The 25,719-nt window shown below is 41.1% G+C and overlaps 1 protein-coding gene across 2 annotated transcripts in view; it reads left to right on the forward strand.

Annotated features, from left to right (window-relative positions):
• The first annotated feature begins 388 nt into the window (after positions 1 to 388).
• The window catches only part of PACS1 (phosphofurin acidic cluster sorting protein 1), a 155,384-nt gene continuing 130,053 nt past the window's right edge, over positions 389 to 25,719 (forward strand). Inside the window, exon 1 of one of the 2 annotated variants that reach the window (XM_040466040.1) lies at positions 389 to 919. In XM_040466040.1, the coding sequence (XP_040321974.1) occupies positions 570 to 919 (350 nt within the window). In that variant the 5' untranslated portion in view covers positions 389 to 569. Of the gene's footprint in view, positions 920 to 13,149; positions 13,173 to 25,719 lie in introns of those variants that run through there. The other variant, XM_040466041.1, reaches the window with a different exon arrangement.

Here is a 25,719-nt window from a genome sequence, read left to right on the forward strand (position 1 = left end):
GGCGCGCTCCCGCGTCAGCCCCCCCCCACCCCCCCCCCCCCCCCGCCAACCCCAGCCGGGGCCGCGCCCCGGAAAAGCGGAGTTTCCGCTGGCCTGGCTGTTGCTGCAGAGAGCACGACGGGGGAGGGGAGGACCGGGCCGGCTGGCTGCCGCTCGCACTGCGGATTTGAGGGGAGGGTCTGGCCGAGCCAGCCGGGGTCGAGGCCTCCTCTCCAGGGAAGCTAGAAGAGCGCGCCCACAGGCTCGCCTGGGGCGCGAGCGCGAGCGCGAACCCCGCCCCTTGGCGCTGGGTGGGGCCGGCGCGAGCCGGAGCTCCCCGCCCCCCCGGACACGCCCACCCAGTGTCTCGGCGGCGCGAGCCGCAACAGGCAGCGGCGGGCGAGCGCGAGGACCGCGCGCCGAGAGGCCCCGCGCGTGCGTGCAGCCTCTCGCTCGCTCGCTCGCGCGCTCGGGCGGGCGGGCTGAGGAGACGAGTCGAGCCCTCGCCGCCACCGTGGGAGAAGCCTGGGCGTCCTCTCTGCGTCGCCCCGATCCCCGTTATCCCCGCGCCCCCCACCCCCGGCCGGGCCATGGCGGAACGCGGAGGGGCGGGCGGTGGTCCTGGAGGCGCCGGGGGCGGCAGCGGCCAGAGGGGCTCTGGGGTCGCCCAGTCCCCGCAACAGCAGCAGCCGCCGCAGCAGCCGCCGCCTCAGCAGCCGACGCCCCCCAAGCTGGCCCAGGCCACCTCGTCGTCCTCGTCCACCTCGGCGGCGGCCGCCTCCTCCTCGTCCTCGTCCACCTCCACCTCCATGGCCGTCGCGGTGGCCTCCGGGTCCGCGCCTCCCGGCGGCCCGGGGCCAGGCCGCACCCCCGCCCCCGTGCAGATGAACCTGTACGCCACCTGGGAGGTGGACCGGAGCTCGTCCAGCTGCGTGCCCAGGTGAGCGGCGGGCGGGGGGACCGGGCCCTCGGGGCCGCAGGGCCAGGTCTGTGACAGGCCCCCGCCTTCTCATTCCTCTCCGTCCCAGCGCCCAAGGGAGCGCCCCCCTCCCTGGATTCCCCCTGGCTGCCCGGCCTGTTTCTAGGCGGGCCTCCCGGGACTCCTCTTGCGGGGACCCCGCCCTCTCCTGGCAGCCCCACCTTCTGCCTCGGGCCGGGACCACCCTCTTCCTCTCCCCCGATTGGGGCCTCCTGGACTCTCAGCCCTGGGCCTTCTCTCGTTGATCTGACCGAATCCGGCCTTCCTGACGGTCAGTTTCCCTGCGAATGTCACGGACTCTTTTCCCTGCCTCGTTGGCGCCCGTGGGCTGTACATATGTTACATAGATGTCCTTTGATATTATTATTTCCCAGTATACTCAGCGTGTGCCAAAGTCGGTTGTCACCTTCTGCCAGATAAAGCCCATATAGTAACCCTGGAGGCTTCTAGTTGGTCTTCAGTACACACACACGTTCATTTGTGCTTCAGATTACACACATTCTGCCCCGGCCTCTGTGCGCTTGTAAAAGCCCTATTTAGTGTGTCTTTAATTGTATTTTTCACCCCCTTCCTCCTCCCCAGTAGCTAGTCACAAATTCTCTTAACCTTGCAGGGCTACATAAAATTACTGCCTTGTTCCTAAATCCAATCCATTCCTCTGCCTGTTGGAACCATCTGGGGACTTTCCTTTCATTGGTAAAATATGCCTGAGTTTGTGATGTTTTCTGTTTCTGTATTGGCAAAGCAGTCTTTTTCCAACTCTTTGGGGACAGTGTGCGGTGTCTTACAGTTTAGCCCTTGAGCAGACACTGTGGAGCTGGTTTCGCCTAGGAAGCCCAGAAAAGTGCCTGGAGGTGATCTTTTTGTCACCTCTAAACTGAGTTGATTCTGTTGTCTTGGAGTTTTGGACCCACTCCTTATTCTTTTAGCCCAGCCTTGGGTAGGTGGACGTGTCAGTAGGGGTTAAGAAGCATTGTCTGGTTCCAGCCTCAACTCTATTTATTTCCCTCTCTCTTTATTTTGAATCATTTCATGCATACAAAATTATACACACACACACACAAATATATCTCCTGGTTAGGGCATTTTACAAAATGATGAAAAGTACATTTCTATACTCTACTCAGTTTAAGAAACAGAACATTATAACTTATGTTGAATGAGGCCCTCAGGATGCCCCTTCCTGACCACATGCCCTTCCTCCCCCCCCCCCCCCCACAAAGGTAAACACTATTGTGTGTTTATTATTTCCCTTGTCTTTTAAAAATAGTTTTGCTGCATACATGCATCTGTAAATAATATGGTTTAGGGTGTTTTTGAAGTTTATATAAGTGCTATCATACTGTATGTGCTCTGTGACTTAGTGCATATGTGTGTTTTAATTCAACATTAAGTTTGTGGGACTTGTCAGTGAGGTATGGTAGCTGTAGTTTAAATATTTTCACTAACGGATATAATTTCATTTTATGACTATATCATACTTCTCTTTTCGGTGAATATTTTGGGTTGTTTCTTGTTAGTTAATGGGAGCAGTAATGCCGTAAATAGTTTTGCCCAGGACTCCTAGTGATACTTGCAAAAGTTTCTTTCTGTTTTTATATGTAGGGGTGGAATTGCTATTTGCAGGGTATACATCTGAAACTTTTTTAGATAATGCTAAATTGTGTCCCGTTCGTGCTCCTCCTCCCTCACTCTTCATGTCCTTTGTGTTTCAGCATTTACCTCACTGACTTACACTTTCTTTTTTTTCTTTGCCCTTCTTTTAGGGTAATCAGAAGCCATGTTAGCTTAGTTTGTTTTGGCCAGTGCCCTAGCACAACACCAAGCTCAAGTGGGAGTTTAGTGTGTAATGGTCCTTAGCAGTCCTCTTTCTAGGTAGGTCCGTCTGTAGCTGAAGTATTCTAATCTACTTTCAAACGTAAAAGCACTGTGCCCCTTCCCACGTTGGTCCAGTGTTAGTAATACATGCTTGCCCATTCTTCGTTTACATCTATCGCTATGTTTGACAGGTGACATCTGGACAATTGCCTTCTCTAGCTTGTTAGATTGAAAAGGCATTGAGCCATCTGGGAAGAAGCTGCTGTGCAACAGAGGGAGATAAATAAAATCACTGATAAATAAAATCTTTGATTTTTTTTTCTGCACCTGTTGGTCACTGAGAAGTCTTATGTAATAAATTATTAGCCAAAGAAACTGCCCATCTTCCTGAGTAAATAGGTAATTACTATGCTAACTTGGTGTGAGAGGCTTGGTTGGCTTGTTGTTTGCCCCTGCTGAGAGCATGCAGTTGTCATGTCTACTAACGAGTCTTTGAGATTGTCAGCTGTCCTGCTCTGACTTTGTTTTTCAGCTATCACCCTGTGCCTCCCAGCTCCTTGTGGAACACTTGTGCTCTTTGGAGCATGCTGTTTTATCTGCAGGATGGAAAATAACACCCTGTGGGGAGAAAATGTCCGCTATTGGCCCTTCCAATTACTAGAGTCATCTGGTTAATTTGAGGTCTCCTTGTTTACTTGTTCATGTTGTTTAAAATATATTGGCAATGTGCAACCTGTGTACAGCACTCTGTAGATAGTCTAAGATTAATGTTCTTGTCTCATGTAACTCAAGTGAGAAGCGTGTGAAACGTGCACTTAAGAAATGTGAACATGATTGTGGATCTAAGGCTATATATATGTGTATATATATGCTGTGGGACTCAGTTTTAGCAAATGTGTTCCTCTACCTAGTACAGAGAAGAGAGAGTTGAAAGTTGTGTGTTAGGAAGGTCACTTTCCTTTTCTTGATCCCAGTAGAAATATAATTTGCTTTTCGGGGAAAAAAACCCTTTTCCCTTTATTAGATATTTAAATAAAGATGAACATTGTACTAGTTGTTTCTCAAGTATGTACTCTGCTCTTATTTAACATCTACTAAATTCCTTCAGAATCTGTAGTATTTTTTAAAAACGTTTTATGGTTGGAGAGAATACTGATAGTTGGCTTTAAAGTAACTAAATTGGGGGCACTTGGGTGGCTCAGTCAGTTGAGTGTCGAACTCTTGATTTTGGCTCAGGTTGCGCTCCCAGGATCGTGGAATCAGGCTCCGAGCTGCTTGGGATTCTCTTTCTCTCTCCCTCTGCTCTGTGTGTGTGTGTGTGTGTGTGTGTGTGTGTGTGTGTGTGTCCTCTGTCTCCCTCTCTCAAAACAAAAAACAACAGAAAAAACAACCCACTAAATTGTTTTATTCATTGACTTAAAAAAAATTTTTTTTAATGTTTATTTTTGAGAGAGAGAAAGAGTATGAGCAGGAGGTGGGCAGAGAGAGAGAGAGACATAGAATCCAAAGCAGGCTCCAGGCTCCAAGCTGTCAGCACAGAGCCCGATGCAGGGCTGGAACTCACGAATGATGAGATCATGACCTGAGCTGAAGTCGGACTCTTAACTGACTGAGCCACCCAGGCGCCCCACTTTTTTTTTTTTTTTTTTTATAAGTAGGCTCTGTGCTGGGCATGGAGCCCAACTTGGGGCTTGAATTCATGGCCCCGAGATCAAGACCTGAGCTCAGATCAATAGTGAGAAGCTTAACTGACTGAGCCACTCAGATGCCCTTATTCATTGACATTTTTATCAACATTTTTTAAATTAAAATATTGATACATGTCCATGATTAGACATTCAAGCAGTACAGAAAGATGGGAATTATGAAGGAAAAAGCCCTAGTCTTGTCTCTGTTTTTGCTTTCCACAGGTGATCACTAGGAAATACAGTTGGCTTTTAAGATTCTGTTACAAGCAGGTGGATCTATTATAGCTCCTTTTTAAAATTCACAGCTTTAGATGTTGGCATTGTTTTTCCTCTGTACTAAGTAGTGCTTCCTCTCCTATGGCCCATGTTTTGGCTAGTGGTATGGTGACATTTGGCCAGATGGCATGTTGTTTGATGTTATCTTTTTTTTTAATGTTTGTTTATTTTTGAGAGAGAGTGAGCTCGCTTGTGAGAGTGGTGGAGGGACAGAGAGAAAGCGGGAGAGAGAGAATCCCAATCTGTGCTTTGTCAGCACAGAGCCTGATGTTGGGCTCAAACTCACAAACTGTGAGATCATGACCTGAGCTGAAATCAAGAATCTGATGCTTAACCAACTGAGCCACCCAGGTGCCCCAAGGAAAGAGTTTTAGAGTCTCATTGTTGATCTCTTCTCTTTGGTTCTTGTGTGGTATATGGTGAAGTTTCCCCTGGTGTTCTTTTCTCTATTTGAGATACTTCAGTAGGAGAGGCAGAAAAATCATTAAATTTCACAGGTATCCAAAATGTCCTCAGTGGATTTTGTAAAACCAATTATTAGGAGATAAAATGTGCTCTGCTGTATCACTCACAAACTGTATCACATTTGTCTTTGAGTACAAAGCACATTTGCATATCCTTATCTGTATGTACACTTAGGGAAAGAGTTCAGGAGTTATGAGTCACATTTCTCCTTAGACCACATTTTTTTTTTTAAAGGGGGTACTGAAGTTAAGCCTGCTTGGACAAAACTGTTAGAACCAAAGGAGGTGGTCATGGCTAAGTTGGCATGACTAGTATACAGTAGAGGTGTTATTTTCATCAGGACACTTAGGGGCAGTTGCCCCTCTAACCACAAAAGCACTAGGCAAGCCAGGATATATTACTCTTGTATTCTTACTGGATGCCAAGGCAAACTCTTCCACACTTTAGTTTTTTTACCCATTAATTGGGAACACTTTTACTTGCCATTCATTCTAAAATGTGGGTGAAATAAATATATAATAGGACCTATAGATTGTAAGAGAAGGTACTTCTTAAATGATAGATATGAAGTAAATGAAATTGGTCAAATGAGAGAGACCTGGTGAAATTTCTGTTATTGCCTTAGCATTAAAAGTCTTAAAAGCATCTTTGTATCTTAGATTTGAGTTTCACATTGTGAGTGTTGTAATAGAATATCTTCTCTATCGTGGTAATATTATCCATTGTCCCTGTGGAAGCTCAGATTCCTTGTCAGAAAGAGAATGACTTTCACAAGTCCGCTTTACAAGTATTGATTTACAGATCTTTTGGGCACATTAGTGGTTATGTGATTTCTTTTTAAACTAGTTTTCCAATTTCTTAGCTGAGCCAATAAGCTGTTACTGGGAGTGTTTGCCTCAGTGTGCATGAGGGAGGTGCAAGTAAGAATATGGGCTGTGTCTTTTCACTGCTTCAACCTAGGAGGCTTGTCTTGTTTTGGCCTGGACTTGAAGGTTCAGTGGGTCCTCTGAAATTTGGAGTTGGCTTTGCTTGCATCTGTGGTGTCACATGCTGCGGGTACTTTAGACATCTAGAGTAGCTGTGGGAATGCTCACAAGAGCTGGTCTTTTTCCATTATGGATTCAGAGTGGTATTAGGGCTTTTGAGAAAAGAGAGTTTGAAGTTGGTCTTAGAATGTCTTTCAGAAGCCCCTTGGGCTGGATTGAGTGAGGTGGTTTGTTTCTAGATTGGCAAGCACTGATAGAATCCTCCATTCCCTAGGCCTTCCCTAGGCCTAGTTGGAAGAACAACCAGCATAGCTTCTGATGGTTTTAGGGAATCACGATGTTTATGCCTAGGTACCAACTCTATAGAGTATTTTCCTTTTCCTGCCATTCATAGGGCAGTTGTCTGGTTAGAAAGCCTGCTGGACCTGTACTCCCTTTTTCCTTTTTACAAACCAGAGAATAGCTGTAGTCACAGCTCAGGTTGCCGCTTAGGCTGACCTAAACCTGGCCTCTACCTTGGGTAGAGTAGAAGAGCAGTAGAGAAGGCCAGTAAATGATGATAAATGGTTTCTTAGCTTGTGTATCTTCTAGAAAACAGTTTCTGAAAGCATTCCATTTGACATCCAATTACATCTTAACATCATAAGCTGTTTTCTCTTTAAAGCTGTGCTGTTCAGTACAGTAACCACTAGTTGCATGTAGCTATTTAAGTTAAAATTAATTAAAATTGAATAAAATTTTAAATTCCCTTTCTTAGTTTTATTAGCCACATTTCTTGTCACACTAGACACATGTGATTAGCGGCTTTTGTATTAGACAAGGCAGATATAGAACATTTTCAGCACCATAGAAAGTTCTATTAGCTAACACTAAAATTTTTTTTATTTTTTTAATGTTTTTATTTATTTTTGAAGGAGAGAGAGACAGATCATGAGCAGGAGAGGAGCAGAGAGAGAGGGGCACACAGAATTTGAAGCAGGCTCCAGTCTCTAAGCTGTCAGCACAGAGCCCAGTGTGGGGCTCGAACTCACAAACTGTGAGATCATGACCTGAGCCGAAGTCAGACGCTTAACCGACGGAGCCACCCAGGTGCCCCAGCTAACACTATTTTAAAGAGAAAATTGCCTGTGATATTTCTAGTATTAATATCTGTGTGGTTTCTCCTTATTCATTTAATTAAACTGAATTCTTTTGTCCTCTTCCAAATTATTTTAATATGCCCCTTTTCTTCACTATTTCAAGGGCCTGTTAGTTTTCTTCTGTTAGTTGTTCTCCTTTAAAGATTTTTACCTTTTAATCTGCTCACTTCTTCCTGTAGGGAATTGCTTCCTGATGCCTTCCTGCCATTTGTTTCCCACAATTTTAGGTATTAGTCAATACCTATTGAGAAAACTAACTGGAGACATTAATTTTACAGACTTCATTATTATTTTTTTAATTTTAATTTTTAAAAAAAATATTTATTTATTTTGAGAGAGGGAGAGAGAATGAGTGCATGCATGGGGGAGGGGGAGAGAGAGAATCCCAAGTGGGCTCTGCGCTTTTTCCCATGAACTGTGAGATCATGAGCTGAGCCAAAATCAAGAGTCAGATGTTTAACTGACTGAGCCACCCAGGTGCCCCTGGAGTCATTAATTCTAAAATGACTTTAGATGATTGGATTATGTATGATAATAATTTTTGGCCTTATTTTTTTTGTGTGATTTCTTTAAAAAAAATTTTTTTTTTCAACGTTTATTTATTTTTGGGACAGAGAGAGACAGAGCAGGAACGGGGGAGGGGCAGAGAGAGAGGGAGACACAGAATCGGAAACAGGCTCCAGGCTCTGAGCCATCAGCCCAGAGCCCGACGCGGGGCTCGAACTCCCGGACCGCGAGATCGTGACCTGGCTGAAGTCGGACGCTTAACCGACTGTGCCACCCAGGCGCCCCTTTGTGTGATTTCTAAACTATGTAATAAACGTGTTACAGAAAAGACCAGTGAATATTGTTTTAAAAAATATATATTTAAAAATACATATCAACTCTACTCAATTGTATACCTTAAAGGAGTGAACCTTACAAATTTTATATTGTAATAAAGCTGTAAAAAAAGAACAGCTTTGTTTTTTATTTTTTTTTATTTTTTATTTTTTTAATTTTTTTTTTTCAATGTTTATTTATTTTTGGGACAGAGAGAGACAGAGCATGAACGGGGGAGGGGCAGAGAGAGAGGGAGACACAGAATCGGAAACAGGCTCCAGGCTCCGAGCCATCAGCCCAGAGCCTGACGCGGGGCTCGAACTCACGGACCGCGAGATCGTGACCTGGCTGAAGTCGGACGCTTAACCGACTGCGCCACCCAGGCGCCCCAGCTTTGTTTTTTAATGGATGAAGACATGGGGGACTAAAGTTTTGCTCTACCCATTACCTTTCTTGGTTCTAGAGTTGCGTATTTCTTTTTACTGATAGCAAATGTGGTGAATGGGGAATGTTCTAGACACTCATGGTGAGTGGATGATGAAGCATAGCTGACAAAGTAGTATTGAAAATGACACATTTATTTGTTTAAAAAAATTTTTTTTAATGCTTTATTTATTTTTGAGACAGAGAGAGACAGAACATGAACAGGGGAGGGGCACAGAGAGAGGGAGACACAGAATCCGAAGCAGGCTCCAGGCTCTGAGCTGTCAGCACAGAGCCCGACGCGGGGCTCGAACTCACGAACTGTGAGATCATGACCTGAGCTGAAGTCGGACGCTTAACCGACTGAGCCACCCAGGCGCCCCAATTTATTTATTTGTTAAATATTTATGTAGATTCTTTTAGATAGTAAAGTGTTTTAAGATATACTCAAGGTGAGAATCTCTGAGTTTAGGTGCAGCTTCACACATTTTCTGGTCCTGAATACTGTTTTTCCCTTTTTCTTTTTGGGAGCAGTGGTCCAGATAAACCCACTCTTCATTCACCCTTTCAGCCCTCGTTGTGCTTCTAAGTTCTGTGAACATGACACTAGGTAATATCCATAGAATGTTTTGGCCAAAAAATTTTTAGAACTGTGACGTGGATCTTAGTAGTTACACTGTAATTTACCTTGTATGTATTTTTTAGTGGCCTGATACAGATAAAGGTAGATACGAAGGGAGTGATGTTTTCACACTTGATTCCTACTAGAGGAATACCTGTTCCTCTTTTTGTGGACTAACTCTTCCAAATGACAGCTTGCCTCTCAAAACCTTACTGTGAGCAAGATTTCCCCTAGGTCACATTGTGGGTATAATTAGCTTATGACTGGTCCCTGAGGAAATTTAGACTGCTTATTGTGCTTAGACATAAAAAGGTGTTTTTTCTTTACAGTTGTTCTCCAAAATATTTTGTGTGTGTCTTGAGTTTCCTTTCGTTCCTCTTTTCATAGGTGAGATAGAGATTCTTTGTTGCAGTTTCTTTCTTTCTTTCTTTCTTTCTTTCTTTCTTTCTCTTTCTTTCTTTCTTTCTTTCTTTCTTTCTTTCTTTCTTTCTCTTTCTTTCTCTTTCTTTCTTTTTCTCTCTCTTTCTTTCTTTCTTTCTTTCTTTCTTTCTTTGTTTCACTACAGAAAACACAAAAGGCTTAGGACATCAATTGTCATTTACTTCTTCCCTCCTCACTGACCTTTTCCTGTCTCCTGTTTAAAAACAACAAATGGTGGGGCACCTGGGTGGCTCAGTTGGTTAAGCGGCCAACTTCGGCTCAGGTCATGATCTCACGGTCCGTGGGTTCGAGCCCCGCGTCGGGCTCTGTGCTGACAGCTCAGAGCCTGGAGCCTGTTTCACATTCTGTGTCTCCCTCTCTCTGACCCTCCCCCGTTCATGCTCTGTCTCTCTCTGTCTCAAAAATAAATAAATGTTAGGGGCGCCTGGGTGGCGCAGTCGGTTAAGCGTCTGACTTCAGCCAGGTCACGATCTCGCGGTCCGTGAGTTCGAGCCCCGTGTCGGGCTCTGGGCTGATGGCTCAGAGCCTGGAGCCTGTTTCTGATTCTGTGTCTCCCTCTCTCTCTGCCCCTCCCCCGTTCATGCTCTGTCTCTCTCTGTCCCAAAAATAAATAAAAAACGTTGAAAAAAAAATTAAAAAAAAAATAAATAAATGTTAAAAAAAAAATTAAAAAAAAAAACGCAACAAATGGCTTCAAGGTTTACAGAGGTGCTTTATTCTTCCGTTTCTTTGTATTACCATACCTCTCAAACCACACTGCACTCTGCTGTTTGTAATTCCACCCATCTTTTGCCACCTTAGTTTCCTCCAGAATGTAACCACTAGTAGTAGTTCAGGGTGATGTTTCAAACGAAAATCAGCTTATGCCACTCCCTTCTTCATAATCTTCCCAGTTCATTCATTTAGCAAATGCTTATAGACCAGCTGGTGTGTGTCACAAACAGAATCCTTGATTTCATAAAATATACATTCTAGTGGGTGAAGATTAGTGACACTATCAAATAACTGTTCATCATACTTAGAATAAAACCCCTTTTCATGCCTTAGGAAAGACTTTAGGATGTGACCTCTTCTTGTATCTTTGACCTTCTCTTCTGTCATTCTCCACCATGCTCACTTGGCTCTGGGGAAGCTGGGCCTTAGACAAGGTCATCTCTGCCTTTGGGCTTTTGCACTTATACCTGGGATGCCTTGTCCCACATCATCATATGGCTGGCTCCTGGGTATCATTCAGATCTCAGTTAATCCACCACCTTGGAAAGCTCTCATAACCTGCCTAGTCATTCTGGGAGTTTATAAATCTTCACAACTAGTTACTATCATCTGAAATAATCTTGTTCATTTATTAGTTACTTTATAGGTGCTCAATAAGTACATTTGTCACATAAACAGTACCTTTTTATTTATAATGTTTATTGAATGAAAATCTGTTATACACAGTTTTTTCATTCAGCAAATACTGAATATTTCTATATACCAAGCACTGCTATAGGTGCTGAGGAAGCAGTAGCAAACAAGTTGACAAAATTAACTCTCTCCTAGAGTATACATTGTGGTGGAGGGAGAAAGATAATAAACAAATATATTTATAATAAATAGGTAATGAGTGAGTACCACGATGAAAAATAAAGCATAGTGAGGGAATTGAGAATGTTGGCAGAAGGGCACTTTTGGATAGGGCGGTCAGAGAAGGCCTCTGGGGAAGCCATGTTTTAGCTGATGCCTGAATGAAATAAACCTAACTAATTGAGCATTTACTGTGTGTCACAATAACCATCAGAGGCAGGTACTGAGATCCCTTTCCCAGAAAGGAAAATCAAGGCCCAGTGAGGTGAAGGCATTTTGTAAGGCTACACAGTTTAGAGGTAGGTGGAGCTGGGATTTGTCTCATGATTTATGATTATCTGACACTAGAACGATTTCTCTGTTTAAACTTGGTGTTCCCCGAGCCCTGGCTGGTTCTCATAGTTGACAAATAATATTTAATGTTTATATTTTGTCATATTAGAATTACAGAATGCTGCTCTATTACCAAATCATAGATAGTAAGAAATTTAATGCCACAATGGCTATAAGTGCCAGTTCTGGAGCCAGTTAGCCAGGATTTTAATCCCGATTCTATCCTTTACCATTTAGTGATTTGGGCAAATTATTTAACCTCTCTAATGCTTTAATTTTCTCATTTGCAAAATAGGCCTAATGTCCCTACCCCTCATTAATTATGAGGATTAAATGATATTAATACAAGTAAATGCTTACGTAGCACATAGAAAACACCTAAAAATAATAGCTGTTACTACTATTACTATTGCTATCTTTATTGCCAGTCCAGCTTCTCTGGTCTCTCCCCAGTACCCCTCCAAAGTCTGCTTTCTTTCTGCAGTCAGGGCAACTTTGTTGATATTACGATTTCCTCAGTGGGACTATCATAAGGTGTTGGATTCACTTTAGACACAGATCCTGCCAAACCCCAAGCTTAATAGTCTAGAAAGTCAAAACAAAATATTTGGTTCTCTGAAGCAGTGGCTGGATCAGGATCCTGTTTCTACATCCTGCCAGCTTATATGAACGGAAGAGATGGTGCAGGCCCCGCCTGCAAACCACAACTTTGTTTTGAGCCAATTTGACTTGACAGCTTCCCTATTCTACCTGCTGACTTCTTTAGCTCTGGTTTGGCAGCCAGAAGAGCAACTAAACCGGTTTACAGCTAGTCATTTATTACCAATAAAAGCTAAGTGACTCCTAAGAAAATGAGGATTTAAATGGGGTTGATATTTTTTCTCTTGTCTCTTTAAGCTTTCTTTTTTATGTCTCAAACTATAGAAAAATTCTATTCTACTCTTACAGGAGAAACCTGATAATACATTTAAGGCCTGTCATGAAACATTTGGATGTGTGTGTGTGTGTGTGTGTGTGTGTGTGTATGTGTGTGTGTAAATTCTCTCCTTTAATAAGTACCAAGACTCTACTGTCTCATTTTAGTTGGAAATCTACAAATATATTAACATGTTTCTGTTCTTCCTTAAGAGTATGTAAAACACAGATTAACTTCTTTTCAAATGTGGATCATCATGATGAATGAGATCCTCATGGTTAACAACAGGGCTTGAGCTGAAGAGTGTAGACTGGTATGTGTTGCATATTTTTAAACTAATGTGTTTGCTTTTTTAGTTTTGTTTTTGTTTTATTTCCCCCATTGCTTCAATATGCCTTCTTTCTGCTTTACTGCTTTGATTAGACCATGGGCTAAAAACCAGACAATCAAATATGTTAGGAGTGAATGGCTCTGTATTATGAAGGCTAAGAGGAATGGACAGTATCGTTTGAATACGGGAGATTCACAGCCGGAGTGTTTAGGGCTAGAAAGAAACATTTTACCTACTTCTTCGTCTGGGTTGTACTCCAAGGATGGGATTGCTGGTGAGTTAGGGTAGAGGGTTAATCTTCTAAAGTCTTAAGGAGTCAAAAACCCTTTTGAAGATGCAGTTCGAGATACAAGTCAAATTTTGCGTTTGGTTGGAGAATTATGAATTGGTAAGTAAAGCCCTATATCTATTGCTTGGTTAAATTTGTTTTGATTACATCTAGGCAAGTCACTTTTTTTCTCATTTTTTAAAAGTGAATACACTTTTTTTTTTTTTTTTTGCCTTGCTGATTTTGTTATGAAGAGAAACAAAACGTTTGTAAAATGTTTGAGCATTTTACCATCTTTGGGTAATGTCAGTGAAACTATGAATTTGATGGTATAATATTTGTTGACCTGTGATAGACTGTGATAGATACATTAGTCATTTTTTACATTGTCTTCACAAGTAGGTTTTTTTTATTTTTTTATTTTTTTTATTTTTATTAAAAAAAAATTTTTTTTTAACATTTATTTATTTGAGAGACCGAGCCTGAACCGGCCCCCCCCCCCCCCCCCCCCAGAGAGAGAGGGAGACACAGAATCTGAAACAGGCTCCAGGCTCTGAGATGTCAGCACTGAGCCCGACGTGGGGCTCGAACTCACCGACCGTGAGATCATGACCTGAGCCGAAGTCGGACGCTTAACCGACTGAGCCACCCAGGCACCCCTACAAGTAGGTTTTTTAAAAGTGTGTTTATTTATTTATTTAATTCGTTATTGAGAGAGAGAGAGAGAGAAGGCCTCCGTGCTGTCAGCACAGCCTGACACAGGCCTTGAACTCCTGAACCATGAAATCATGACCTAAGCTGAAGTCAAGAGTTGGATGCTTAACTGAGTGAGCCACCCAGATGCCCCACAAGTAGGTTTTTGTTTGTTTGTTTTGTTTTATTTTTTAATAAAATTGTCTCCTCAAAACTTAAGTATGTGGAAAGTAGTCTACAGAATTTGTCGTCTCTGCCATACACCATTTTTGCTGTGGATGAAAATGAATAAGCAACTCTGGAAACCAAGGTCCTTTGGGAACATAAAAACTCTTGTAGCTATTAATGGATTTAATTGTATTTCCTCTCTGTCACCAAAATGTGCAATAAATTGTTTATGCCCTTGTCTTTAATGGGGAGAAGTGTTCATTAACTGTATGTAATTATCATTATCGCTTTGTTTTTATTACTTGTAGATAATCCCCTCTATCTTTCCTTTAAAAAAACTTATAAAAAAGGATAGCTATAATACTATTAAATATTACCCATTAATCTTTTTGGTGAGCTTTTTCTCTCCATGGAGAAAAAGGAAATTATCATTTCATTGTGGGGGTGAATTTGGGCTTGAAATGGGACATGATCTCCTAAACTAAGATTTGTCATAAAATTAGTTTGGCATGCTTTGGACTTAGGCCAAGTGATATGTTTACTTAAGTTCAGCAAGGGCCTCGTTCTCAGGCAGCCTCACTGATGAATGAATGCATGTCTCAGTTGGTGAGGCTTCATCTTATTTGAGTCCATTTAAGATAACATTTTTAGAAAAATGTTTGGAATGATGGCTCTCTTTGGGTTTTGTTTTGTTTTGCTTTGCTTTGTTTTGTTTGATGCTCATTCAGGTATTTCCTCCTATTCTTATCACTGTAGGAAAGTCAGCAAATTGCTATAATCTGTTTAAAACCATATGCCAAAAATGTTTTTGACTTTAGAATTTGGTTTCTTATTTGGCTTTACTTCATCATGTGGATTTGGATAAGTCTCTTTAACTCTTCCTCTACCTAATAGTCATTTAGTCAGCAAATAACTGTCGAGTATACATCATATGCTGGTCACTATTTCAGACACTGAGGAGAGAACAGTTAATAAAAGAGACACAATCTCAGCTCTTGTGGGGGTTACCTTCTAGGTGGGCAACAGACCATAAGCAGATGAATGAGCAAATGATAGGGTATGTCTGGTGGGGAAAAGTAAGGTAGGAAAGGGGGTTAAATGGGGCAGAGAGCGAGATAGTTTTAAATAAGGTGTTCTACAAGATCTCAGAGAGGGGGAACAGTCCTTGTGGAGCACACATTTAAGCAAGCCAGTAGAGGGGACAGCAAGAACTGGTAGGTTCCAGAAACATCCAAGAGGCCAGTGCACTTGAGCCAAATGAATGAGGAGTGAGTAAGCAAAGGGGACCCAGATCTTATAGACCATTGTAAGACTTAGCTTTGACTTTGAGTGAGATGGGAAGCCATTAGAGGTTTTGAGCCACGGAAGAGGCATGATAATGACTTTCATATTAAAATACCCACTGACCACTGTGTATAGAATAGCCTATAAAGAAGGGTAGGGTGAAAGCAGGGAGTCTAGGTAGAGGTGTTGTGATGATGTCGTGGGAGCTAATTGGCTTGGAACAGGTTGGTAGAGGTGGAGGAAAAGAGAATTCATCAGATTCTAGGTATATTTTCAAGCCTAAAGGATTTGTTTATGGGTTGGATTTGGGGTATGATGGAGCAAAAGGATTCAAAGATGACTTGAAAATTTCATTAACTTCCTTGTGTTGGTTTTCTGATTTTTATAAAAAAATTTACTATTATTGTCACCACTTTATCTTGCTTAAGTGACATTATATAAGAATGAGATCTGTATAGGGGCACCTGGGTGGCGTAATCGGTTAAGCATCCGACTTCAGCCAGGTCACGATCTCGCGGTCCGTGAGTTCGAGCCCCGCGTCAGGCTCTGGGCTGATGGCTCGGAGCCTGGAGCCTGTTTCCGATTCTGTGTCTCCCTCTCTCTCTGCCCCTCTCCCGTTCATGCTCTGTCTCTCTCTGTCCCAAAAATAAATAAACGTTGAAAAAAAAAAATTTTAAAAACCAAACATATTTTAAAAAAAAAGAAAAAAGAATGAGATCTGTATAACTGAACTCGTCAAGGTTCTTGAGGGAGTTTGTTTCTACTTTTTTTTAAATTATTTTTTTAATGTTTTATTTATTCTTAGAGAGAGAGAGAGAGAGAGAGACAGAGCATGAGTGAGGGAGGGACAGGGAGAGAGCAGGACACAGAATCCGAAGCAGGCTCCAGTCTCTGAGCTATCAGCAGAGCCCAATGTGGGGCTCAAACCCACAAGCGGTGAGATCATGACCTGAGACAAAGTGGGACGCTCAACCGGCCGAGTCACCCAGGCGCCCCTGTTTCTACTTTTGCCATTTGCAATTAATTGGGAATAAATTTCCTTGGGAATTTACTGGGAGATGGAATAATCGATAGACTGGCAACTGATTGTGTTAATAAGTTAGATTAATTTCTTTTAGTGCTTAGGCCATCATGAAGCTATGATGGAGCAGCTGAGTCTCAACATCCCTGATTTTTCTGCTGTCATGCTTGCTTGATCTGGTATCTCCTCTGTGATCCTTATTTATTTGATGGGTTTTAATGAGGGAGATCTGTTGCAGAAGCTATTGATACCTATAGCACATGTTCTTTGTCACTAACCCAGTGAAACTGGAAAGTCAAAAATATGTTTTTGTTTTTTGTTTTTTGTTTTTTTTAATGAGTAATGTTCAACAGCAGACAGCCTGTCTGTGCTTCCTGGGAGCTGCTCTGTAAGGAGGAATCCTGCTGCAGAATGATCTAATTTGTATAATCTTGAAGGTGGAGCTATTTTTAAAAGAGAACAGGAAAATAATGGAGTCCTTTGCTTGTGAATGCCAAACTGGATCTTACTGATTTAAAAGGAAAGAAGCTTAGTTAGATCTTGTAGTTTGAACTCTTATTTCCCTTTTATTCTGTTTACCATGTCTAGATCAAATTTATGATAGATATATTTAGGTAACTGCTTTTGGAGTGGCACCTGGGCACCCTTTTTTTTTTTTTTTTTTTGACATTTTAGGTAAGTATATTACTTAACTTGTGATTTGGATAATGTGAGTCACGTACAAGAGCAGATATTAAACTCAGGAATTAGAACTTATGGCCCTTTTTCTATCCTGAAATGAAATTCCCGGATAATAAAGCTTACCAACATGTCTACGATATCTTAACTGAAATATGAAGGAAAGATAAAAGGAAGGCTCTTTGTAATACAATCTGTATTTCTATATGTGAATTCTCAGAAGACATTTGTAAATGGCATGGCACGTCAGAAACCATAGCTGTCAGGTGCTTGCAGGTACACATAGTTTTTCCTCTGTAAATATGACACCTATAAATAGAGACTGATACAGGTATATTGCGTGGGTGACTCAGATAATATGTGGCAATGCCATTGGTGATATGATTTTCTAGAATTCTGAATAAATCTTCATAAAGTTCTGAACAGAACAATATACAGCCCTTCCTGTATACACATAGTAGTTACATTCCTGGAAAGTTCCTTATATATTAAATGATGAAAAAACTGAAATTTCTGTGCAAAATCTATTTAGATACAGACTTAGGTCATTATAAGATAATTATTTATATATATGTACATATATGTCTGGTGGGACCAAAGGCAAATTTATTATGAATCTAATGAAGCTTAAGCTTTAAGGCTTTTCGTGTGCACAGGTTACCTCATGGCCCTATACCAAATTACAAAAAAATACAACCTTTTATTGAAGTATAATCTATACTTAGAAAAGTATACATAATAAGTACAGTTAATGAATTTTTACACACTGGACATACCCACATAATTAGCATCCACATCGGGAAACAGAACGTTGCCAACAACCCAAAACATTGCCTTGCCCGCTTCTAATCACTACCTCTCCCCCTACCAAAAATGACAAGTATCCTAGCTTATAGCAGTGTAGGGCAAGTTTTGCCTGCCTTTGTACTTCACATGTGTACACTCTTGTATCTGACTTTGTTCAACATGATGTTTGTGTGATTCATCCACATTATTGCATGTAGTTGCAGTTGATGTATTCTTGTTGTGTAGTGTTCCCTGTGTGAATATATCACAGGTTATTTAACCATTCTGTGGTAATGGTCATGGAAAATTTCCAGTTTGAGGTGATGATGTATGGATAGTGCTGCTGTGAACATGCTTGTACATGTTTATTGGTTGATATAAGCACTCTCATATATTTCATTTCCTTTCCTTTGAGTATATAAGCAGGAGTGGAATTGCCAGATCATGGGGTATGTGTATGCTCGGCTTAGCAATATGAGAGTTCCACTTGTACCACATCTCCACCAAAAGGTGGTATTCTTTGTCTTTTTTGTTTTAATCCTTCTGGTTAGGGGTAAAATGGTTTCTCCAGTGCTTTTAATTTGCATTTCCCTCAAGATGTTGAATACTTTTTCATAAGCTTATTAGCTATCTGGATATTCTCTTTTATGAATTGTCTATTCAGGTTGTTTGCCCATTTTGCTATTGGGTTGTCTCTGTATCTTATTGACTTACGGTTCTTTTTCTTACGAATATCTGCTTATACCCCCATGGATTGCCTATTTATTTATTTAGCCTTTTTACTCTTTTAATGGTGTCTTTCACTTAATTTTTTTTCCACTTCATTTTTTTTAATGTTTATTTATTTTGAGAGAGAGAGAGAGAGAGAGAGGGAGGGAGAGAGAGAGAGAAGGAGAGCATGAACAGGGGAGGGGCAGAGAGAGATGGAGAGAGAATCCCAAGCAGGCTCCATGCTGTCAGTGCAGAGCCTGATGTGGGGTTTGATCTCACAAACTGTGAGACCGTGTTCTGAGCCAAAATCAAGTTAGACACTTAACCAACTGGGCCACCCAGACGCACTTTCACTTCATTTTTTTTTAAGTAGGTGCCACACCGGTGTGGAACCCAATGCATGGCTTGAACTCACGACCCTGAGATCAAGACCTGAGCTGAAATCAAGAGTTGGATGCTTAACTGACTGAGCCACCTAGGCACCCCAGTGGTGTCTTTTGATGAACAGAAATTATTAATCTTAATTTAGTCCAATTTATCAATTTTCCCAGTTACATTTAGTGCCTTTTATGTCCTCTTTAAGAAATCTTAGCCTACCTCAGTATCATGAAGGTGTTCACTGATGCTTTCTTTTAAAAGCTGTATTTTACTTTTTACAGTTAAATTTACAGTCCATATGGAAATGATATTTGTGTGTGGTGTAAGGGTTAAGATATATTTTCCTCCACATGGATATTCAGTTAACCCTGCAACATTTATTTAAAAAAAATTTTTTTAAATGTTTATTTGAGAGAGACCAGAGACAGAGCATGAATGTAGGAGGGGCAGAGAGAGGGGACACAGAATCTGAAGCAGGCTCCAGGCCCTGAGTTGTCAGCACAGAGCCCAGAGCGGGACTTGAACTCATGAACTGTGAGACCATGACCTGAGCCGAAGTCAAATGTTCAACTGACTGAGCCACCCAGGCGCCCCTGAATCATTTATTTTTTTATGACTTTTTAAAAATGTTTATTTATCTTGAGAAAGAGATAAGTAAAGACCGAGCAGGGGAAGGGCAGAGAGAGAGGGAGACAGGGAATCCCAAGTAGGCTCCGCACTGTCAGTATGGAGCCCAATGCAGGGCTCAAGCTCACGAACCATGAGATCATCACCTACATTGAAATCAAGAGTTGCATGCTTAACTGAATGAGCCACCCAGGCACCCCCACCCTCCCTGCATCATTTATTTAAAAAGATTATCTTTTTTCCACTGCTCTGCATCGTAAATCACATGATGTTTTACATGTGGGTCTATTTTAGACTTTATGTTTTGTATATTGGTGAGTCTGTCCATGCTTACACTAATGTTCCATGTCTCTATTACTATATCTTTATAATAGGCCTGTTACCTGGTGGTATAAGTTTTCCAGCTGTGTGTTCATGATTGCCTTGACTAGTCTTTGCTCTGTTGCATTTCCTTAGAAATTTTAGACCCAGCTTTTCAATTTCCTTTGTTTTTGAGAATTGTATTAGGATTGCTCTGAATCTGTGGATTAATTTGGAGAGAGTTGAAATCCTTAAAATATTGAGTCTTTCAATTAATGGATATATGTCCCTCCATTTACTTAGATCGTCTTTAATTGATTCTGCACTTATTTGTGTAGAAATATTGTACATCTTTCTTTAGATGTAGTCCTACATATTTGGTATTTTAAAATTCTAGACCTAATTTTGTAATTGTGAACTTGTATGCTTTTTCTTATACAGGACCCTTCAAATGAAATAAGCTTTAGGCACTCTGAAACCTGGTTCTCCCTTTAGGTGGAATGCTTTCACTTACATGAACGTTGGAAACATGTAGAAGGTAGTCATATCTTAGTTGTGCAAGACTCACAGGGATTATGGGTTGTAGGATGTCTGGCATTCTTGGTTTTTCCACCATTAAATGTCAGTAAAGTTCCCAATCATTGTGACAATCCAGAAAGCACCTTAGAGGCATTACTACCGTCATTACTATATTAAGACTCACTTAAAAATTTTTTTTTGATGTTTATTTACTTTTGAGAGAGACAGAGTGCAAGTGGACGAGGGCAGGGAGAAAGGGAGATACAGAATCCGAAGTAGGCTCCAGGCTCTAAGCTGTCTGCACAGAGCCTGACGTGGGGCTCAAACTCCTAAACCATGAGATCATGACCTGAGCCTAAGTCAGATGCTTAACCTACTGACCCACCCAGGCATCTCAAGACTCACTTATTAAAACATTTTGTGTTTATTACAGTTATCATAGCCCATAAATGTAAGTGTGCTTGAATGTCCTCAAATATGTTGACCTTTTGTTTGTTTAGGAAGAGACATAAGCGAACAGTTTCTTTTCTTTTCTTTTTTTAAATATTTATTTATTTTGGAGACAGTACAAGTAGGGGAGGGGCAAAGAGAGGGGGAAAGAGGATCCAAAGTGGGCTCTATGCTGACAGGCTGTCAGCACAGAGACCAATGCGGGGCTTGAACTCAGGAACTGTGAGATCATGACTTGAGCCAAAGTCAGATATTTAACTGGCTGAGCCATCCAGGTGCCCCAAGCCAGAGGTTTCAAATGTTGCCATCTATAATCTAGACTTTAAAAATTAGCAAATGATTCATCTTCACAAACTTCTGTTTGCATAAATATACTGGTAGAGTGGATTGAACACTGGCTGTGGAGCCAGAAGAATTAAGTCTTCCTTTAATGAAAACTCTGTGATTTGGGATTAAGTTACCTTTTAATCTTCAGTCTTCTCATTAGAATGGAAAGAAATAAAATAACTGCCTAGCTGACTATTCAAGATTGTTGGGAAGAACAGATGAGACAGTTTGTCTTAGAGTACAATAGAAATGCCATTGATGTTGATTTGTGAGTTTGGGACAGTTAGCACAGTCACCAAGGTGAAGCCTCTTAAATAGGCTGGATCTGCTCCACTGGGGTTCTTCTCGCATGGTCACTATAGCAATAAGTTGGTGGAAAGTGGTGTCTGTTTTCTAAAAGCTTGTGTGTTTATAGGAAGGTAAAAAGATCACTACTCTGTTGTGATTCCTATATCTTAATTTTGGTTTTCAGAATGAAAGTAGGCAAACCACTCACTTTCCATTTCCTTCATGATCTTACTGCTTAGAAATGCTTTGAAGATTATGGTAAAATCAACGCAAGTTTTATGTTCCTCAGTGAAAGTTTCCATGTGAATATAGGTGATACATTATTATAATTAAATCCTTATTCATATTAATTCACTATATGGTTTTCTAGCCAGTGGATTGAGAAATGCCTGGCCTACTACTGAATAAAAAGGTGATAAGACCTTGAAATGTAGTTGTGAGAGAGGAAGGATACTGTCTCTGCGATTTTAATATGGAATATACATAATACTCAAATGATACTGAATTTCAGTATGTTTCCCCCATGGTTAATATTCTCTCTAGACTGCAGCTGCTGCTGCTGCTGCTGCTGCTGCTGCTGCTGCTGCTGCTGCTGCTTCTTCTTCTTCTTCTTCTTCTTCTTCTTCTTCTTTTAAATGTTTATTTATTTTTGAGAGAGAGAAAGAGTGCCGGGGGGGGGGGGCCCGCAGAGAGGGGCAGAGAGAGGGAGACAATCTGAAGCAGGCTCCAGGCTCTGTGCTGTCAGCATGTGGGGCTCGAACCCACAAATTGTTGAGATCATGACCTGTGCCAAAGTCGGACACTTAACAGACTGAGCCACCCAGGTGCCCCTAGACTTCTTATACAGTTAGATGCTTCTTTTAGTTGTGTTTTGGTTTCATTTGAGTGTCAGTACTTGATTATTTTCCTGTTTTGTTATATTTTATTTTATTTTAGTTTAGTTTAGTTTAGATATTTTGAGAGAGACAGACACAGATCAAGTGGTGGAGAGACAGAGAGAGAGGGAGAGTGAGGATCCCAAGCAGGCTTCATGCTGCCGATGCAGAGCCTGATGTGGTGGGGTTTGAACTCGCGAAACCACAACATCATGACCACAGCTGAAGCCAAGAGTTGGATGCCTAACCGATAGAGCCACCCAGATACCCCTTCCTACCTGGTTTTATTAATTTTTTTAAGTTTATTTATTTTGAGAGAGAGAGAGAGAATGTGTGCACACACGTGCATGTATGTGAGAGGGGCAGGAAGAGAGGGAGAGACAGAATTCCAAGGAGGCTCCATGATGTCAGCTGTGAGATCAAGACCTAAGCCGAAATCAAGAGTCAGATGCTTAACTGAGTGAGCCATCCAGGCACCCCAGCCTGGTTTTATATTTTAATAGTCCACTTCCCCCTAATAGTTTTTTTTCCTTGTTGTATTTATTTTTAATCAGTGTTATACATATATTTTGGAGAGTCAGGTAGTTCTACAAGGCTTGTTTCTGAGACAGTCTTTTTTTATGGTGAATTCCATACGTGGAAGATTGCCACCATCACCACATTCTCCCAATAAAAGTGTAATTTTGGTTTTTATTATTATGACAATAGAAAGGCAAGTCACTGTTCAGTCATGTAGTAAACTGTGATTTTCCTTTCCTGGCCAACTTTTAATTTTTCCTAACATTAATAATTGGGTTTTTTTTTAGTTTTGTTTAATAATAGCTAACATTGAGTGCCTGATATATACTAGGTGCTGTTCTAATTGCTGTGTGTGTGTTAACTCATTTAATTATCAAATAGGTAGAGAGGTTAGGTAACTTGCCCAAGAAAGTAACATAGCCAGAGTCTAAACCTTGGCAGTGTAGCCTCAGAATCTGTTCTTTTAATTACCATGCTAAACTCTCTTTTCTATTAATATGTACATGAGTATTTCTTTTTTAGAAGTAAATTTAAGTGCAGTAAAATGCACAGATCTTGAGTTTATAGCTTGGTGAGTTTTGACAAATATATACATTTATGTAATCAATACTTGAATCAATATATGGAACATACTGATTACTTGCAGTCAGTCCCTACCTCTCATAGGCAGTAACTGTTCTGGTTTATATCACCAGAGATTAATTGGTATGTTCTTGAACCTCATATAAATGGAATCATATACAGTAGGATGTGTTCTTGTGTTGACCTTCTTTTGTCAGATTCATCCATGTCGTGTGTGTTAGTAGTTCATTCTTTTTTGTTGCCAAGTAGTATTTCATTGAAAAAGAGACTACAATTTGTTTATATGTTTTTCTGTTGATGGACACAGAGGTTGTTTACAGTTTTTGGCTTTTATGAATAAAACTGCTATGAGTTTTCTTGTACAAGTCTTTATATGGGCATATATTTTCATTTCTTTGTGGGTAGATATGTAGGAGTAAAATGGTAGGGCTCAGTGTAGCTATTTGTTTAACTTTATAAGAAACTGCCATTTTACCAAAAGTGATTGTGTTAGTTTACATTCCTACTTGGTGTGGCAGACAGATTCTAAGGTGGCCCCCATGCCCCGTCTCTTGGCATTTATGCCTAATGTAATTCCCTCCCCTTGAATATGGGTGGGACTTGTTCCTTCCTAAAGGCTATGACAAGAGTGACAAGATATACATCGTTACGTGTATGTGATGATGTTACATCAGATTGTAATGGCTATATTGTGAGGACACTCTCTCCTTGCCAGCTTTGAAGAAGCAAGTTGCCATGTTGTGAGCTACCTATGGAGAGGGCCGTATGGCAGGGAGCTGAGGGTAGCTTCCAGTTCACAGTCAGCAAAAACGCATGGTCCTCAGTCCAGTAGCCCACAAAGAACTGAATGCTGCCAATATCCATGTGAGCTTGGAAACTTAAGCCTCTCTTGAGACCATAGCCCCAGCCAACAGCTTGGTTGAAATCTTATTGAGGACCCACTTAAACTATGCTTGGACTTCTAACCCATTGAAACTGTGAGATAATAAATGCCTGTTGTTTTAAACTGCTAAGTTCGTGGCACTGTTATTACACAGCAGTAGATAACTAAGACTAGTAATGTATGAAAGCTCCCATTGCTCCACATCCCTACTAGCATTTAGTTTGTCAGTCTTTAAAAAATTTTTTTAAAAATATTTATTTATTTTTGAGGGACAGAACACGAGCACGGGAGGGGCAGAGAGAGACGGAGACACAGAATCAGAAGCAGACTTCAGACTCTGAGCTGTCAGCACAGAACCTGACGTGGGGCTCGAACTCACAAACCGTGAGATCATGACCTGAGCCCAAGTCGGTGCTCAATGACTGAGCCACCCGGGCACCCCAAGTTTTGTCAGTCTTTTTAATTAGCCATGGTCATGGGTGCGAAATGGTAACTCCCTCTCATTTAATTTGCATTTCTTTTTTTTATTTTTAAGTTTTTTGTTTTTAGAGAGAGAACACATGCATGAGCAGGGAAGGGGCAGAGAGAGAGGGAGAGAGAGAGAGAATCCCAAGCAGACTCTGCACTGTCATCATGGAACCTAATACAGGGCTTGAACTCCCAAACTGCGAGATCATGAGCTGAACCAAAACGAAGAGTTGGATTCTTAACCGACTGAGCCACCCAGGCACCCCTAATTTGCCTTTCTTTAATATGACAGTGAGTACCTACTGACTGGCCATTTGGATAGATACCTTTTCTGTGAAAAATCTGTTTAAATCTTCCCTGTTTTATAAATTGGCATGTTTGTCTTTTAATAATTTATTTGTAGCAGTTATTTATATCTTACAGATCAGGTCCTTTCAGATACGTGTGTGTATATGTGAGTGTGTGTGCATGCACGTGTGTGCATCTGATATACACAGGCATATCTCAGAGATATTGTGGATTTAGTTCCAGACCACCCCACTGATACAAATATTGCAAGAAAGGGAGTCAAATGAATTTTTTGGTTTCCCAATAGATGTTAAAGTTGTGTTCATAGTCTATTAAGTGTGCAATACCATTATGTCTAAAAAACAACGTAAATACCTCGATTTAGAAATACTTTATTGCTGGGCGCCTTGAGTGGCTCAGTCAGGTTAAGTGTCTGACTTTAGATTTTGGCTCAGGCCGTGATCTCACAGTTTGTGAGAATGTGTTGGGCTCTGTGCTGACAGTGAAGAGCCTGCTTGGGATTCTCTTTACCTCTCTCTCTGCCCCTCCCCTGCTCAAGAGCGTGCGTGCACGTGCACTCCTTCTCTGTCTCAAAATAAATAAACATTAAAAAAAATACTTTATTGCTAAAAAAATGCTAACCATTACCTGAGCTTTTAGCAAGTCATAATCACTGATTACAGATCACCATAACAAATATAATAATAACAAAAGAGCTTGAAATATTGAGAGACTTACCAAAATGTGACAGAGACAGAAAGTGAGCAAGTACATTTGGAAAATGGTATGGACAGACTTGGTTGACACTGGGTTGTTACAAAC

The sequence above is a fragment of the Herpailurus yagouaroundi genome, unplaced genomic scaffold (assembly GCF_014898765.1).
Source record: "Herpailurus yagouaroundi ecotype Mexico unplaced genomic scaffold, PumYag 569, whole genome shotgun sequence".
Classification (NCBI taxonomy): domain Eukaryota; kingdom Metazoa; phylum Chordata; class Mammalia; order Carnivora; family Felidae; genus Herpailurus; species Herpailurus yagouaroundi.